The sequence below is a fragment of the Triplophysa dalaica genome, chromosome 1 (genome assembly GCF_015846415.1).
Source record: "Triplophysa dalaica isolate WHDGS20190420 chromosome 1, ASM1584641v1, whole genome shotgun sequence".
NCBI lineage: Eukaryota > Metazoa > Chordata > Actinopteri > Cypriniformes > Nemacheilidae > Triplophysa > Triplophysa dalaica.
Window position 1 is genome coordinate 20,448,306 of NC_079542.1, and position 18,805 is coordinate 20,467,110.

General features: G+C 38.9%; 1 protein-coding gene across 7 annotated transcripts in view; it reads right to left on the reverse strand.

Annotated features, from left to right (window-relative positions):
* tjp1a (tight junction protein 1a) overlaps positions 1-18,805 on the reverse strand; it is a 100,605-nt gene that overhangs the window by 67,188 nt on the left and 14,612 nt on the right. For all 7 annotated transcript variants that reach the window (XM_056744986.1, XM_056744923.1, XM_056744777.1 and 4 more), the window contains exon 2: positions 17,444-17,591. In XM_056744986.1, coding sequence (XP_056600964.1) covers positions 17,444-17,591 — 148 coding nt within the window. The remainder of the gene's footprint in view (positions 1-17,443; positions 17,592-18,805) is intronic.

Below are 18,805 nucleotides of genomic sequence, written 5' to 3' on the forward strand. Positions count from 1 at the left end.
AATCTCCGATCTTCACGGGCATTCAATTAAAAACTCATTTAGAGGGTCAAATGTCACTTTCACAGGCCATTTGAGCTCAAATGAGAACAGTTGTAACTCTTTAAAGGCTGACTGGGCTCTAAGCTTCTAGCATATGCACCATATTATCTCCCAGTTGGTATGTTGACAAATGCATCAGCTTACCAATCGCACTGGCCACATGTGCGACAAATGCCACTGCAATGGCTTAGCTGTGAAGACCACGGGTCAAGATATGCAACAGACAGCATTGCTCACATTGCTTGCAGGATAAAAGGCTTGTAATGCCGTTGCTGTTTACACATAAAGATCAGCAAGTAGTCTGTACTTGAGAAAGTCAGAAGTTCAAATGAGGCGACACTTTTTCATTCATTTATATACTTTCTTATGTTATATACTTTCTTTCTATAAGTCTTTCTGAATTTACTCTCTCTAAGCCTTGCATTTCTCAGATCCTCAGAACATTCCAGAAAAGATTCACAATGTCCAGAAGTGAAGGAGGGAAGATATTTACTCAAGGTCATTTGTGACGTCAAGAGTAACACATGACTGCAGATGCCCCTCAGCCTACATCACAAAATCTTGATGTAGTCAGCACGGGAGCAGAGAATTCTTATTACAAACCACTCTTATTTCCTCACACGGGCAAGTACATTAAATAAATATCACCAGAGACAGTATAATGATGGTCATTTTTCGTCTCAATATGACGATTGTAGGAATCCTATTCCAGGCTTTAAACTTAAAGAGCCAGTTGCCTGTTTTTTGTTTTGTTTTAAAAAAATGTTGCAAAGGTTGCATTTTTAGCAGAATTTCTCACTTATTTAAATTATGTTTTAAATTGTAATTGAGATCAACTTTTTGAGGGATGTTTATCTTTCTCAATTCAAGTAGAGCTGTACATGCATTCCTATTGCCTACATACAAAACATACAAAGCTGCCCAGGGGTGTTACCTAGAGCACAATGTGTTGAAATAATCATGAAATCGGTCTGGCACAGCCTGGTTCTTTCAGGAGGAGAGGTCATTGAGCACAAGTATGCCAAAGGAAAGGGAATAAACACAGTGCTGGCTTCATGACAGGCAGAGGTCTGTACACATTCAGCTGTGGCTCAAGTGCCTCAAGTGGCTGCAGGTAAACAGGATCAGAGTACATTTCTCAAGGAGCATTAGTACCACTCTAACACATTAAACAGGACGGGGAGACGTTTAAAATATGCTCTCAGAATAGTCGTATAGTTGCATTACAAGAATAAAGTTCAAATATTTTTAGAATAACAAAACATATCTGCTCAGGAATGTACTACTTTAGAAATCAGTTGTTGTGGTACTTTTGTTGCTTTGCTTGCACTGTACTTATTATCACTGAAATGAAAAGCAAGAAAAGAAATCATTCGGTGGAACATGAATTCCCAAAAATATTGCATTGTATATATTATAATATAATATAATATACAGTGTATATTGTATTAATATAGCATTGGGTCAAAAATGGACGAACCCATCTGTTGGTTAATAAATAAGCTTATGGTGGGTTTTAACCCACTGTCGGGTCGAATACAGTACAAACATTTTCTGGAATTATTTAACCCAACTGTTGTGGTTGTCCATTTTTCACCAAACGCAGGGTTGAAATTACCCATTATTTTTTTAGAGTGTAGTAGCAGCAACATCAAGGTTGTGGATTTAAATACCAGACAAAACACATAATGTCAGTTGTATGTAAAAGCATGTAAAAGTATATTTGAATTAACATTAACCGTGTTTTTCAAATGTACACTCTTAAAAAATATTGGGTCATTTGAACCCATCGTTGGGTCAAAAATGGACAAACAAAACAGTTGGTTTAAAACAACCCAGCATTTTGTGTTGAAATAATAGGTGTTAGTCCATTTTTTACCCAATGTTGGGTGGACATAAACCAACTCTTTTTGTTATAATGTACGTAATATAGGAAGGTGGTGAAACTTTAATCTAGTCAAATTATGTATTCACTCTTTTTTTTAAATCTCCTCATCTATTCCAAACCATGATTTTTCCCTCTACAGTAAGATATTTACATTTTGCACCAAAACATATTACCCACATAAAGGTGCAGTAAGTTTGATGGACACCTACAGAAGCAATGGAAAACGGGTGATTGTGGGGCGCACATGAGAGCAATGGGACAACCTCTTTCTGCGTAATTGAGTTATGCTCCAATTTTAGCAGACTATAGGTGAGCTCTCAATCTGATTTAGAGCAGTGCGGGAGGGACCTGATAATGTGATTCATGGTAAACGGAGGTAATAATGCTCCGATAATGTCAGCTGAGTCCACCATGATTAAAACCCTACTCTCATCACGCCTCAACATACCGCCTCAGCAGTTCTCCTGGAAATCACTCCACTTGAATAGCAAGATGAAATCAGCCGCAAAGGGAGAGTCTGATTGACAGCACTCTTGAGGAATATAACCAGTCCTCCTATACTGACAGCTCAAAGATTACCTATTACATACTTCAACTTTACATCATTATCTCTTTAGAGAGACAACTTGCATGTTCAATCTGCCTAAGAAATAACTTCATCAACTGACGAAATCTTTTGAAATCCTGGTTTCCATCATTTGACATCATACAGAACAAAGCCATATTTTGAGTAGCATGCTTATAGCTGTATTTTAATGAGATTGAAATTACAAACACATGACATACAGTTATTCAGCTGTATGTGATTAAAATGTGGGCTGGAGAAACAGGTGATAGTTGCATGGATGACAAAAAAAGTAATCTAGACAGCAGCCGTCTTGTCCATCTCATGAGCGCAAAGGCAGGGTAGCTGGTAGCCGACGCCAATGCATGCTGGGAAATGTTAGTGTGTAAGGCTGACCGCTCTTGGTAATCTGGCCTCCGCGGTGGTGCCAGGATCAAGCTTCATCAGCTTTAGTGTTCAGTGGGAGAGCACAAGTCCCACCAGTCAATTCTTACCACTAATGCTTTACACAACAGGTACTAATGCCAAATGATTATCCAGTGCTGTTTTAGCACATTCACTGCTTGTAGAGGGAGAAAAGACCACAGCGGCAGTCGATCCGTGCAGCTCTGAAAGGGGTCAGTCTGATGAGCTCAGCAGAACAGGGATCCCCGTCTGAAAGGGGGTCTAAGCCGGGCGCAGGGAGACGGGGAGGGACCGCTGGCATCTGCTGCTGTTTTGGGAAATAGAGCAATGAAATGCAGAGCTTATAGCTACAGTCTGTGACCTACTCAAGACCTGTTTTGCAAAGCACTCTGTTGAAATTAAGGTAATCCAAAAAAACAGGAAGGTAGGAAAAACTGTGACGAATGCAGATATGCGTGAAGGAGAGATCAAATTAAAAAGTTAACTTTACACCTGCAACCTCACTGTCACCATCAAGAGTTTATTGGCAATAATCATGTATATTCATAAAAACTGATTCTTTCACAGCTATATGTTTGAGAACCATTGTTACATGCAACATCATGCATAACATATTTAGGCTTTGATTCGGTTTTCAATATATAACTCCACTGTTTTTATTATAGTCAACTAAACTGAATTTACTGTTTTAATTGAATCTATTTGTTTGACAAAATTATAAGTTATCTCAACTTTTCGACGTCAGTACAACTCAAAATAACCCATGCAAAAAAGAAAAGATTTTTACAGCAAAGTGTTCTAGAAGTGTCTGACGGTTGTTTTGGTTGCCCCCTGCTCCTCTCTCTCCCACCCCCACCCATTCCCTCACAGCAGCATTCCACGTCTATTTTTGCAATTTTTTTACTGGGGAGCGGTTCCACTCATGACACATTTTTCTGTCAGAACTGCACACATGCCATTAAACTCACACTCTCAGGCTTCAGGGAAGGTAAGTAGCTCAGTATTATGGGAATTGGGAAGGTCAGATAATGTGTGGGAGTTTGACTTTTCCAGTTTTTATTTGCAAGCTTGACACTGAGTCATTCCAAACACATAAGACTACTAAGTGTATGACTACTGACACAGCCTTACGGGTAGAGAGAGAGAGAAAACGAGAGAAGAGATACTCAACTAGAAAAGCGAAACTTTACACATACACTTAGGCCTCAGTGCTAAGAACATACCTTCAAAATATTTTCACATAATTTCTTTTTTTTATGTAAAATGGTACTCTAACTTAACTGAAAGTTGTATGATTTGCAATAATGAAAAGTTAGTAGAATATTAACATTTTATAAAAGAGAGAGAGACAGAGAGATGATTTTGCATTATGTGATGCAGGCACAGACTGTACTGTATCCTGCTGCCATTATTTGGCTCATGACCTACTATAGCATGACCTTTTGTGTATGACCTGTATACACAACCTCTGTATAGCCAAATGACCTTTGAAACATCAGAAACATGCAGTCTATTGGTCCAACACTCAAAACTGTATTCTTTATATTTAATTCAACGGAAATACAATCAGTCCATTGTGTTTACGCATAACAACTCAGTTTTACAAGCTGTGTAAGACGTGTACTCCAATTGACTACTGTACTCGATACAGCAATACATTAATGAAGTTCTCCAATTACATCATGAGCAACATAGATTCTATCATTAGTTTGTGTATGAAACAAACATTTGATATTTGCATAGGTTAAAGGAACAGTATGTAAGTTTTGCCACTAGAGGTTGCATATTCAAAACAATAACAACAGCGTAGATTGATGACACTGTGTTCAATGGAACCGAGGAGGAACGTTACACTGGATAAAATTACTACTTTCTCTAGACTTAAATCACAAGTGAGCAAATTATATAAGACTGTGCTAGTCGCTTTTTATATTTAATGCACAAATTCTATGTACCATGTCTTTTGAACAATAAATTCACTATATCAGCAGTAGCGGCTAAACCAAGTGTAGCATGTTTTTGACAGATAATTTTATAGATTAAAAGGATTCCCATCTGGTAAAAAAACAAATGACGTTATGCATTCCATTGCAAGAAAAAAATTCAGTCATTGTAAGGCGTGGGGTGAGATCTGGCATAGCATGTGATTTATTTACAGTACATACCCATGATGTTATTCCAACAATTTGGGTTGCAGTGTTTATGTTGTCGTGACTGAAATTATAAAACTTTTTCTTATTCCTTTTTTTCTTATGTGTGTTTTTCCAAACATGTACACAAGCACATGATTCTTTTTTATCCTTCAATTGACACTTTGTTCTGCACAGCAGAAAATGGAGATAAATTGTCCCCTGAAGTCTCGTGGGTAATAAGAGGGAATCCAGAAGCATACAGAGAATGGGTGTGATTCAACTGCTTCACAGCACACCAAATGCACCCTGACATCTACCAAGGCCACACCATAATTCAGATGACACCACCGGTGATTGGCGCACTGGTATTGATTTAAAAACCTGCTGCTCTACAATTACAGTCTCCTCACATCTGAGACAGGGACACACCACCTCTCTCAGTGGCCAGGCGCTTTGACAGGGTGCTTGGATTGACGTCTGGTCAATTTGAAGGGTCTGGAGTCGCTCACAGAACATTCCATGGCACATTCCTCACTTTTTTCCATAAAGCCTCACCCTTAATTTCATTGGACTGTTTGGAATGTCAAAGTACACAGGAGGTCTTCATTCAACCCCACGCAGAGGAGAGAGAGAGAGGGAGGGAAACGGAAATGAAAAACAGAAGGGGTCTTGCTTTGTTTTGTTTGCCTTCAGGTCAACACACCTGCACAAATGCACAAGATGAAAAATGCAAGTTTTACCCTTTTAATGATTCTCAGATGCTCTGTAAGATAAACTGCATACACACTTAAATGTGTGTGCGACAGAAAATAAGATGACCGGAGTGCTGTGGTGTGTTTGGACATGCCGACAGGTCCTCAGATGATCAATGGTGTTGGGGATTCATGAGCAGCTGGCTGGAGAGGATGAGCTTTCATCATCAACATCAATTAGACTCTCCTTTCATCTTGGCCTGCTGGCCACTAGAACAACCGATTCTCTTTCTAATCCTCTTTACTTTTTTACTAACCTTTATTTTTGTTCCGTAAGATGCTTGCTCCAATCCACTTATTACATCCAGCTGTTTGTGTCATGAATCAGTTCATTCCTGTTAAGGGAGTAGCTTCAAATATTGCAACAAATGGTGGTAGGGTGTCTGTTTTGCTATTTTGATTTACTGCACACATCTCAAAGTAAAAATAAACTCTGGTCGATAAGACATCTGGGAATGATTACAAAGAGTCCCTGCTCAAAACAATGTAGGTAATATTACACAATGATTCACAAATTTACTTCGAATGTAAGATATTTATAATAACGAATTGGGGTATTTCACCCCAAAATAAAAATCTCCTCATGTTTCATGACAATGCCAAACTCCGTTTTCCGTCAGCCGCGTGTGCATTAGAGGATAACGTTCTGCCAAAAAACGCGGACATTCGGTTTTTCGAAAAACGACGTATGCTATTACACACGGAATTTACGCTATCCTCTCATGCTCGCACGGCTGACGGACAACTGAAGTTAGACATTATCGTTATCAAAGTTGAAAATATGGATATTTCTCTTAAACAGTCAGAAGGTCTTTATTAACCCAACGTGTCCAGCAGCTTGTTTTCAATGGATGCACTTTTTGGAGCATCTAAATCTCATCCATGATTCACTACCATTTTAAACCTTGGAAGAGCCAGCATAAGTGGAATTACAACTGCAACTGAACTAAAATTTTCATTTTGGGTGAACTGTCCCTTTAAGAGGAGCTGTCCATCTCCACAGCAAATACAAGAGCTCAGGTGTTATTAAAGAAGAACAGGACTGCAGTATAGTGTACACTTAATCCCTCAGAAGAGGAAAAGACAAACACTCATTCCTGAAGCATTAACAGAGAGGAACTATACTTGTTAGAATGGACTGCAGCAGGTAACATTTCAATTCAGAGAATGAGAGCTTTAAGGTTTTTTCTTGCTCTGTTTGACAGCCTATATTTGTATGTATGTCCGAAGAACAGTGAAAGTGATGATTAAGAGAGAGAGGCTGCTCATCAAATGCAGTAAAAAACAGCAATAGACAGCATATCTCCAAGCTATAAAGACAATCTCATGCTACAATCTTTGAGTGAGTCTGGGTTTTATCTCTAAAATGAAGTCATGTTTCATTCTATCAAACTAAAACTTTTTCATTCCACTTTCTGCTTTCATAACTCCTTTGCGCTGACTTAGAAATATAACCACATAAACTGTGGGTGTTACTACGAATTTACATCCAGGTGCAGATGGCTGTCTCATTAATTAAAGAAATCATGTTCACTACTAAAGTAATCTTATTGAAAGCCTGACTCATTCACTTAACCTGACCCTCAACAACCACATGCACACACCATCAGTACGTTTAGAGGCAAACTTTAAAGTTCATAATTAATCATGTTGTTTATGTTTTTTTACGAATAATTGCATACGTGGAGAATTTAAAGAGAATTTATTTTGTGTGTCTATACAACAGACGTGAATGGGTTCCACCGCTGTTCAGTTCACTTTCTTCAAAATATCTTTTTCTGTGGAAGAAAGTCATACAAGTTGGAACTGACAAGAGGATGACTGAATAATGACTGAAAAGAAGACAGAAAGAAAGAACATGTGTGGAGTGGGTGTGTAAAAAAGAAAAATCTCCACTGGTAGTCACTATAACATCATCTGGAGATAATTTAATCACCTGGTAGGTGCTCTGCCAGGGCGACCTCAGCTGGTGCTACATAAAGCCCAAGAGTATACACAGGTCCACCCCAACCCGATTAACGTCATAGCACACCAAGTGCTGTTTGCTCCACAACACATCCCCCATCAGGGAAACAAGCACACTCGCATGCTGATTTAAAGCACTCGGCTCCACGGCATGGCATATAATCATATTACCAGGCTCTTCAGTATTGAGTGCTGCTCTTAAGGCAAGCCCAAACATATCAAAAAGACCTCACCATCCTCAAATGCAATTACAAAAGTGGGGGTCAGTGAGTTGGAGCAGTGGAATGTGCTTAACTGTCCTTTAAATTGTTCAACAGTATGCTGTACATGTGTAAAACTGTGGCTGCATTCGTTTTGTGCTGATGTAGAAAGTGGTAAAACTCTGCCCTCTGCAGGTCACTAAGAGAAGTACAGCAAATAATATGGGAAGAACGTCTATTATTGCTGAGGGATTATTGCAGTAATGTGTTCAGTGATGACCTGATCTATGTTATTTAAAATGTGTATTTGCTAGTTTAGGTAATATTTAAACACACATTTACAATTGTACTTCCGGCAACACTGTTTAAATTAACAAATATTTAACACGCATTTATATTACTTTTTTAAAGATTATTAGCCATTGTATTAACAAAGTAGGCCTTGATTTCTAAAATGACAAACATCTTGATAAACATTGATAATAGATATGAATTGCATTTAACACCAGGCATCGTGAGTGTGTGTGATTTGCTTTAAACATCATCATTCATATTTAGCACAAACAAGAGGTTACAAATAAGTAGGACTCCTGCATTCTTCTATAATGAAAACTGTGTATTACATAAACCTATAGGTAGAGTACCTAAAATGCAAGTAAATCATGCTAAATTGTGAGAGCTTCGATGATACGAGTATCGACAAAGCAATTAATCAAACCTATGAACCGTAAATTTGGTTTCTAATAACTGAAGAGGAAATAGTGTGGCAATGGACCTGTGACCTTCAACAGGACAGCAAATCTTTTACCTTAATTACTTTAGCTGTTACGTAGTGAAACAGTCAATATCTGCTTCTTGACTCCATCGTAAATGGCTTGCCAGACATATCTCCTTTCATCTATCTTACATTTTTTCTTTGTTCAAGTCTCTTTCTCTCTCTTAGAGGCACACAATGGACATCTCTGGCAGGAGATCACAGGACATCGGCCAGTGTATTTACTGACTGAAGTAAGTCCAGTCAGCAGCGTGGTCAGCTCAGCTCACCCCCTTTAAAAGGTTTCCATTAGACCCCATCACTTCCTTTAAAGTCCTCCAGAGCATTTTGTCAGAAAGAGACGCAGACAAAACCTTTCCCTTATTTAATGGAATATAGCTGCGGAGTTATGAAGGCAATGTACGGAATATCCCGCCACAGGTAGAGGACAGAAATAGAGTCTCTGATCCTAATGGGGCACAGCAGAGGGGATGGACCATGATGAATCAAGCCCGAGGGTGTGGAGCCTGTGCTGGGTACAGAACACACAGCTCCAGACAACAAAAACACAATCAAGCACATATGAACACCTCCACTGATGCTGTGAGTTGTAAAACGCAGCATTGTTTTGTTTTTCTGTTTACAAAGTGTCTTTCTGCAAAAGTGACTATTTATGACTGATGGATAAACTGTAAAACATAAAAAGATTGTTCTTTAGCGGGTGACTTTTCTGAGGTATGAATCTATTGTGCTCATGGTGAGCACTCACTTTAAAAAAAAATAGTTTCAAATCACTTTATTAAATTTCTTCTAGTTCTATAGCCGCGAAAAAGGAAAGAGACCGTGCCAATTTTTCATTAAATCTGCATTTCTAGAGTTTTTTTCATTCCGGTCCAGTTTTTGTTGAATTTCAACAAAACAAAACTTCAGGAGTGACATTAAGTCATCCAACAGCAATGTGAAAGACTGTCAGCATGACAAGACACATTAAAACTTTTCTAAAATACATGTACAAATATTACTGTTGTACTGCTTAAAAGTGAATATGAACTGCTTTTCTTTGAAGTATTTTAGGTCTGAAAAAATACAGAACACATTTTCTTTTCTTTTAAGCTTTAGAAAATTTGTAAGTAGTTCACAGAAAGAAACAAAAAGGATAATTTTACCAATAATTAGTAAATTAAACAGTGCATTTTTCCGCAGCTGTACCGAAAAAGATTAGATCAAAAGCTTCCTAAATGTTTTTAGTTAAATCAAATTGGTTTTACATGTCACTCGATTGTATATCATATTAAACTGACTTAAAATTTAAGTTGAAATTGTTTAAATTAAAATTTATGCAAAATGCATATCATTTAAAATCTTGTGAATTGAAATAGGTGAAATAGTGTACAGTATCGGGTAGAAGGGTGACATTACATTAGGAATATTGTGATGCTTCTGTGAAAAAATACATTCCCCACAATATTTGCCAGATCTACGGCTCACATTTCATTCACCTTTGTTGCTTTTTAATATCACAAACAGCCCTGTCATCCTCCCCAAAGCTCATATAACACACCCTGGGGGAAGTGTAAAACAGCGATAGGCGAAATAAATTTGTAAAGGTAAGAGGTGAAGAATGCTGAAGACTGTTGTTTGTCTGTCTTCTCTACATAAGACATGAAGTAGCCCAACCACTAGATTCCCTCACTGTTCTCTGCTCATACTGTTACAGAATTCAATGTAAAACCGCTATAAGACATTTCCATTCCCAGCTAAGCAGGTTGAATTAGAAATCATATAAAAGCTTATAAAATATAAACAGTGTGTATGCACACTCTCTTCATCGGTGGACCTTCCCACTGTGTCTCTCTCACTCCCTTTCACGTTCTATCTACCTCCCCCCTCCAGTCTCTCATTCTCGTATGCTCGCTCCATTAAAAAAGAATTTATCAAGAATCATTCTTTTTCTCCCCCCTCCGCCATAGGCCAACTGTTTCCATAGCAACAGACTAAAAGACTTGAAACCCTTGGCTTGCACTGAATCAGTGGTGGCAGGCGAATTTCAGGGGCGAGTGAACCTGTTGGTGTTTGATGTTGTGCTCTCATGCAATTGTGCAGTAAATGCACAATCAACGAAAATAATGGACATGCATTGCCACATTCTAAACGCAATGCACAATCTGTAACATATTCATATCAAAATTCAGCTAGTGCATGTTTACATAGAAGTACAATATAAATCAGCATCCTGTTTGAACGGCCCTTCACATTTCTTCTATGCAAATTGCTGACTTTAAGAATCTCTAATGATAAAAATCCACCGAAGCAAGATGCAAACATTGTACAATACATATTATAAGATCCTTCACGACACAGGTTACATACCTGATCGACTCGCTCGCAAGAACCCCGCTCACACACATACAACCATACCACAACATCGTAAATCAAAATTCCATCTACTGGCCCTAAGCTTTGATTTTTTCCTCTGACCTTCAGCACGTCTATGTAAAATGTATGATGGCATGGAGTAATGGCACATCCTCAGGTATATTTCTACGGCTCACTTTTTCATTCGTACATTCAGGGGTTCGATTCGTGATGGCCCACTGAATGATCACCAGCTTCAAACATCTAATGAATGCTCCTCGTTTTAATTAAGACCAGAGGAAACATTTTCCAAGGCGTTAATAAGAGCATGTGAGGCACATCAGTGATCTACAACCCAACCGAACAGCATGTTCCACCAAGCGCGAGTAGCCAATTTATTATCCAGCATTGTCGTTTCCCAGCGAACACAATGATGCCTGGGCTAAAAGGGTGTTAAACCTGAAGGTTGTATTTTAATAAAGAGATAACGTGATCATAAATAACATGGATTTAGGCTTGCATATGCATGTGTATGTGTTTGTGTTAAGGCGATTTAAGGTTTATTATGGTGTCAGTCTAGGACAGAACAGGGGGAGTTGGTGGTATGGGGGAGGAGGGGTTGCGTTATATCTGACAGCACAACAGCTCACAACAACTGTGTTCTCCACAGCGAGCAACAGTGCTGTGATCTCAGCAAGCACAGCAGATACGAATGCGTAACAACACTCTTTTATCTCTATGAGATGCCTGGCAAAGTGCATCTGTTGTTATGCTGAAGAGTAGGGAACTGATCCAGTCTTGCATGGTGCGATAATGTTTGTTTGTATTCGTGTTGTGCTGGTTCCATTACACCCAATGTGGTATCTTCTGTGGGCAGGATTTTTTGTTGTAGTTTTATTGATTTTCACTTCTAAAGAGGAAATTGGCCACAGTTAGAGAGATATTAAATATACAGTTATAAGGTATTAAATGTTTTTCTTCAAGAACGGTATGTGTGTGTGATCCTGGTAAGCGCCACAAGATATATTAATTCTTGAGCTTGTGAGGATATTTTTAGTCCTCATGAGGAAAGCAAATTCTAAATCAAACTAAATTATGTTTATTTAAAAATTAAAAAATGCAGCAAGGTTTGTGTGAGGGTTAGGTTTAGGGTCGGGTGAGGGTTATGGGATAGAATAAAGTTTGTACCGTGTTAAATTCATCATGAATGATGGACTGTCTCCATAGAAAGTCTCCAGAAAAAACATGAAAACCCAACATATCTATACGTTTACATGTTTCTGTGTGTTACTGTGTGTGCGTAATGTGTAAATGTATGTAAATTGATAGTTAAACAAACTACATGATGCAAAATGTAAAAATACAGAAAGATTCGTGTGAGGGTTTGTTTACGTGAAGGTTAGGGCACACTATACAGTTTGCACAGTAAAAAAGTCATTACAATTTCTTAAAACAGAGTGTTTTGGTTAAATATGTTGTGAATTAAAAATGATCACAGTCAGACAAGATTTCCATCAATTTGGTCAAAAAAGACTACTACAGAAAGATGCACTCACAAAGTTATTCCCCTTATTACAAGTACACAAAAAACAAACTTTTTTAACAAAAACTGATAAAAATATAAAAAGACGTCAGCATCACCAAAAGCCTAATGGAAGCTGTTTTAATTTTACATGGAGTTTAGCTCACAGTGCGTGACATGGTGGCCTTTAGTCTTCACCCAATGCGATTAGGAGGGCAACTGGTTTCACGTACATCCAAAAGGGGATGTCTCTTATATAAAATGTACACATTTCTCTGTTCATTATATTCAACATCAAACCAGCTCTCTAGCATAAAGGTATTAGACCTATGTACAAAGAGAAATGACAGATTGCATTTGACAATCAAGGGCAGATGAGAACAGGCGAACATTCCCAGCGAGCTTCTTCTGCCTCACACACACTAGACTGTTCTAAATTATTGATCTGTGTTCTTTTGTCCCACATAATTTAGAAGCTGTTTTGCATTTAAAGACAGATGAAAGAGTCACAGTTTTCTCTGAATAATTAATAGCCGCCTCTGTTTGACAGGGCTTATCGGTAACTCTCCTCAGAGAGCATTTCTGTACAAATAAAGTTGCTATAAAACCAGTGATCTTTAGTTGTATAAAGTGTCTATTCGGTGCTGAATGATTTTAGATCTGTGAAGAAATCTCAACTTGGATATTTAACTTGCATCTCTTTGTAATTCAACAGCTGTAACATGCAGCAAGCCTTTGACCTGACATCTAGATGTGTTGATCCCATGTGGACACTGTCTTTAGAAGTGATACATGATTGATGTGGTGAAATTCCTTTTCTTTTTTATTTCTTTCCTCTCCATCTCACACACACACGCATATTATTTCTTGGCATTTCACTTTTTCTTTATCTTTGTCTCCATCTCAAGGTCTCTGATGAATCTGGGTTGTTTTATTACTCTTACACAACTTCATTGGATTTTACATCACTGCCAAATTAACTTGGCAAATGCAACCTCATTCCTGTAAAGGGAATTCCTCCCCTATTCCATTAAGCTCAAAATCAGGCCAATCTTCCACACAAACATTTTTTTTTCTCAAGTAAGAAATACTCCATTTGCCTCGAGAGAATGCTACAAAGTAAATAATCTATCAAGGGCGGACAAGTGGAATTTGGCCTTAAACAAAAAAAAACTCAGCTAATCAGCTGTTCCCAGACGAACCTGTGAGGACCTGCTAATAGAAAAACTGACTTCAAAAAGATTACGATTGTGAAAAAAGGAAAGTGAATGACTTAGCAAGAAGTCTGTGCTAATGGAGTGAGAGATAAAAGGCTGTTGCCTGAGCTGTTCAGAAGATTTACATTCATGCCTGAAATATAAAACTCCCATTTTGTTAGGAAACTTTATTTCCACGATCATTAATTCTCAGCGTGAGAATCACAGCATCTGCAGCATATGTTGCATAATGCATAAGAAGATTTTTATTATATTTTAGCATCAATTGCCCCTTGGGTTAATATAGCTGTTTAAAGAACTTTATCAACCAACCTAATAGTCCCACCCAGTGACACATTCCCAATTTCATCATAAGCCTAATAATTGGTCATCAAGGGATCCTATTTTTTTTTTGAGGCTAGAAAGGTAATAAACATCCCTGGACATGAGCCCTCATCCACATCCTTAACATCAATAATAAATTAACTCCTGTGAACTGCAATGAGACCATTTCTAAATTTAGCAACTACAAAGTCTCCTCACGTACGGCCCGCCATCAGGCTTCCACTGTGGGGTTGCCCCTTTTTCGAGATGCACGCACACACACACGTGCGCGCACGGACACGCTTGCGATCGATGCAGCGATTGCATGTCAACAGGGAAAAAAATTGCTTCAGCAAAAGTAATGGCGGTTAGAAAAGCTCAGGGGAATAGAGGTTAATTACTCCACAAATGGCTAAAGTTAAAGACTAAAGAGCACATCAAACATCCAGACATCCCTCAGAGACCAGAAACAGAGTCAAACAGATGAACGTGTAATTCTCCGTTGTAGGGGTTAACCAATTCTGCTTTGAGTCACAAGCATAAAATAAAGTGTGTGTACGTCCCGTCTGTATTACAGTGCATTAGCAACACATTAGCGTGATGCTGGATTTCTGAAACTGGTGTTTGTGCCAGAAAGCACATCCCTCCCCCTCTAACACGAGTCTCTATGTGAGTGCACATGAAATGACCATGGATAGGCAAGCTGCTTTTAGCTCACGGCAGATTCATGAGGATATCAAGGTTTTTAGGGCTTGAATCAAGCAGTTTACCTATTTAATTTGTGAGATTACTCCTCTAATTTCTATCTGCAGCAAACGACATATGGAATGTTTTAAAGCCCTTACACACAGGGAGTTATTGCATACTTTGTATCTTCGAAGAGTATTTAGTTTGATCACATTTATAATAGGTAGATACAGCTGTATGATTTTTTCCGAAATCATACGGCGCGTGCGGGGGGAGGGGTAGGCTGAACTAAAGCACGTGTGCAGCGTACCCATTGCCAACTAAACATAGACATCAGTTTCACTCAACGCATGCGGTTCATGTCCGGCATCTTTTAGCGCTGGGACGGCGCCTTATATCAGTTTCAAACGATCTCCAAATCCAGCATTTTATCCACCGTTAATACAACATTCATCACCCAAATAAAGTGAATAAACAAACACCTGAACTGCGCGAACGCATGCTCTCTCTCCTGCACACAAGTGAAAGTGACGCCTGCGCATGCTCTTTCTCCAGCTCTCCTTGCTGCCGCGTGGGTGTGCAGAAAAATTCTGAGACCTGTACGATCGCTGGGGGAGTGTCAGAGCACAGAAATATTACGTAATACGCCCAACTCGTTTTTTGACAAGTTGACAATGTTAAGCATGAGAAGACACATTTAACGTTGTAAAGAAGTCAGAATGCATGACACATCGTTGCAGCACCCCTTTAAAGTTTTCTTCACAAGCCACGGGCGGATCACATTAAACTATTTTATCATATGCATGACACACACTTGGAGCACGATTGAATTCATTTCTTGATGATACAGGATGTAACACATGCAAGAGCGTTCAAACACACCCATATGCTTCGTGTGTTTTATGGCAAGACTTCTCTGCGTTTCTGACGTCAGGGAGCTCCGCACGTGCTCATGTGACTCGCACTTTTGCACATCGAATGATTTTAGAGGCAATCTGATATCATCAGGCAGGGTGGAATATGAATGGGGACATGCCACCTACTGTGCTGCTGTCTGTCAGCCTGCGCTTCAGGGCAAGAGCGTGTAAAAGAAAATCTCTCCAATTTTTTTTTCTGCTGCCTTATAAAATTGATGTAGGCTAACGTGAAGCTCATCGAAACTATTACAACTTGTCCTTACTCACCGGGCACGATCAGATGGGATTTCAGTGACAAGCATTATTAGTTTCCAGAAATCAGGATGGTTTGTGAGTTCTCATAAACCTAAAAATATCTTGTATTCTGTGACTTAAAAATATATATATATGTACAAGGATGCACGTTTTTACAACATATTTTCTAGTATTTCTGTGAATTGAAATGTGCAAACCAGAAGCAATAATATCCAATAAATGAAGGAGGGATGGCGTTTTATTGGGCATACAAAAGTTATTATAATTTAATTTTCCCATTTTTGAAGAATATGGACCATTATGGATGTGACAATTCACTTCCATGATTATGGAAAACCATGCTTTAAACACAGACACAAAAAAATGCTTAAAGAGAGGCATCATATGTGTATATAAATCACAAAATATTGACATGTGATCAGCATGGTGAAAACTGTTTTGTACGGATTTTGCATGGAAAAGATTTTCATGAAATTGCCCATATGTATGCACAATGAAACGAATACACTTGAGCCTACAGATTAACTTCCAGAATAGAAACTCACAGAACTCATTAGATCAATAGAAGAGAATAGAAAAATGGATTAATATGATTTTTGCAGACAGAATGAACTGGTGCCAGACAGAACGTCAGTAATATGGTGATGAGATTAATGGAGGTGAGGTCAGAACATTTATTTCTACAAGCCATTTCTATCACGACTCCTTTTAATCTGTACATTTAGTCCAAAAACAATAGAACAATAATGCTGTGTCACGCTTTGAGGTAAAATAGCAATTTTGACTTGTAAGCAAACATCATGTTTTGATAAAATTTACTTTCATGCTATGTTAGTCTCAGGAGGAAAAAGGTAGAAGTCTGCAGAGTCTATATTCAACCCATCCTTACAGCAGACAAAATTTTTAACTTTGAATCTCAACTGTCTTACTTTTTGAAGAAAATGCAACACCAATCTGGCGATTCTCACAATTCAAGACAAACGACAAAAAGTGATGCATGTTGTATCATCTTGACAGCGAAACATGTCAGGTTTACACCCAGTGTGATCCTTAAAGTGATAGTTCACCCAAAAATAACAATTCTGCAATCATTTTGTGTTCTTCGGCAGAACACAAAAGAAGATATTTTAAAGAATGCTTGTAACCAAACACCACTGCCCCCCCATTCACTTCTATTGTACGCACACACAACTAATGCAAGTGAATGGGGGCCAGTTAACAACATTCTTCAAAATATCTTCTTTTGTGTTCCGCGGAAGAATGAAAGTCAAAAAGGTTATGGAAATGACAAGAGGTTGAGTAAATGATGACTGAATCTTTTATTATTTTCGGTAGAACTATCACTCGTAAATGGTTGCAGCTCTAACTAACTTCCTCCAATCACAGACAAGTTTAAAGGAAACAGTAATACTTTCTCAGCACACGCTCAATAAGCAAACAGGAGAATGCTGAAGGACATTATCTCTGCGTGTAGTGTATTGACTCACATTGCCGTCCAGTAGGTCTATGCTGTCCAAGCTCTTGCTTTTGTGGATGCGGCCCTTGATCCTGCGCAGTGATGGTTTGCCCTGACTCACAGTCGCAGCGGGTGGCGCGGCCACAGAGGCGGCGGGGGCATCTGAACAAGGTGGCACCCTGGAGTGAAAAGACATTAACACATAATCATATGGCATGCTGTGATGGTTCATGCTCAATCATACCAGCTGTTACCTAACCTGCCAATTCAGGGCAAACGACTTTCCATTAGGCTGGATTTACTGGCGAAATCTTTAAATTGGCCAATGAAGAGACACTCGTGTAGTATCTACTGTAAGGACAAGAGGATCAAACTGACTTTTATTTCGGGCCAATATGAGGATTTTTTTGCATTTATGTCTTCTTTTAAATTTCCCCCTCAATTTCAATTGTCCCCCATGTAAAATCTGTGATGTGACTGTGCTATGAGCTCAATTTCTCATTGATGTCTATACTAATGTTTCTTGTCCTTTTACAGTATCTATTTCTAAAACTCTTCTCACATACAAACCTATCAATCGCTCTACAGTATCTCACTCTACGTTTGCTGACCAATGTTCCCGTGTCTTATTCTGTTTGGGGCAAAATCCACAGATCTACTGAAGGCAGGCAATCCTGAGGGAAAAATTGATTTTATTTAACCCTGTCATTGAGTGATTTATGTAACCCCTGTGGCCTTTCGGAATGAGTATCACCTTCCGATTAGATTTTCCAGCTCAGCTGTCTCTTGTCAAACTGAGGAGATACGAGAGTTTGAAGCGTACACATTAAGCACAAACCCCTGTCAAACCGAACAAGCTCCAAATGTTGAGCAAAACCATCAAAGGCATTAAACTGTTCTAAACTGTTGGATTGTATTGCATATGATAAAACAATTCTCCATATTCAGCCGTTTTCTCCCTATAAGCATTCTTTTCCAAAAGAGAGGCAGGTTGAGCGACATGATCCTGGCTGTCCGCTCCGTCTCCTTTTGGTGGTCCAGTTGATACACGTGCTCGCTAGCTTCCTGGCAGAGCAAGCTCAACATTGCATTCCCCAAACCGGCCAAAGTAAGAGCCTTAGATCCTATTCGCTGCTGTGAATCCCTCTGATTGGCAGGCAGAGCACCAGAGCTGGACTTCTCTCCTGTGACCTCCACAGTGCCCACGATCCCTAGAGGATTTACACTAAACCCAAGAGCAATGCATTCAATCTGGACCAGCTTCTGTTGCCACCAAACTCTCTCTCTCTCACACACACATACACAGATTTTATCTGTCATTCTGTTCATTCACACGCTGTACTAAACAGAAGCTTACAATACCGGGTTGAGAACTAGAGTGAAAGAGTTTAAC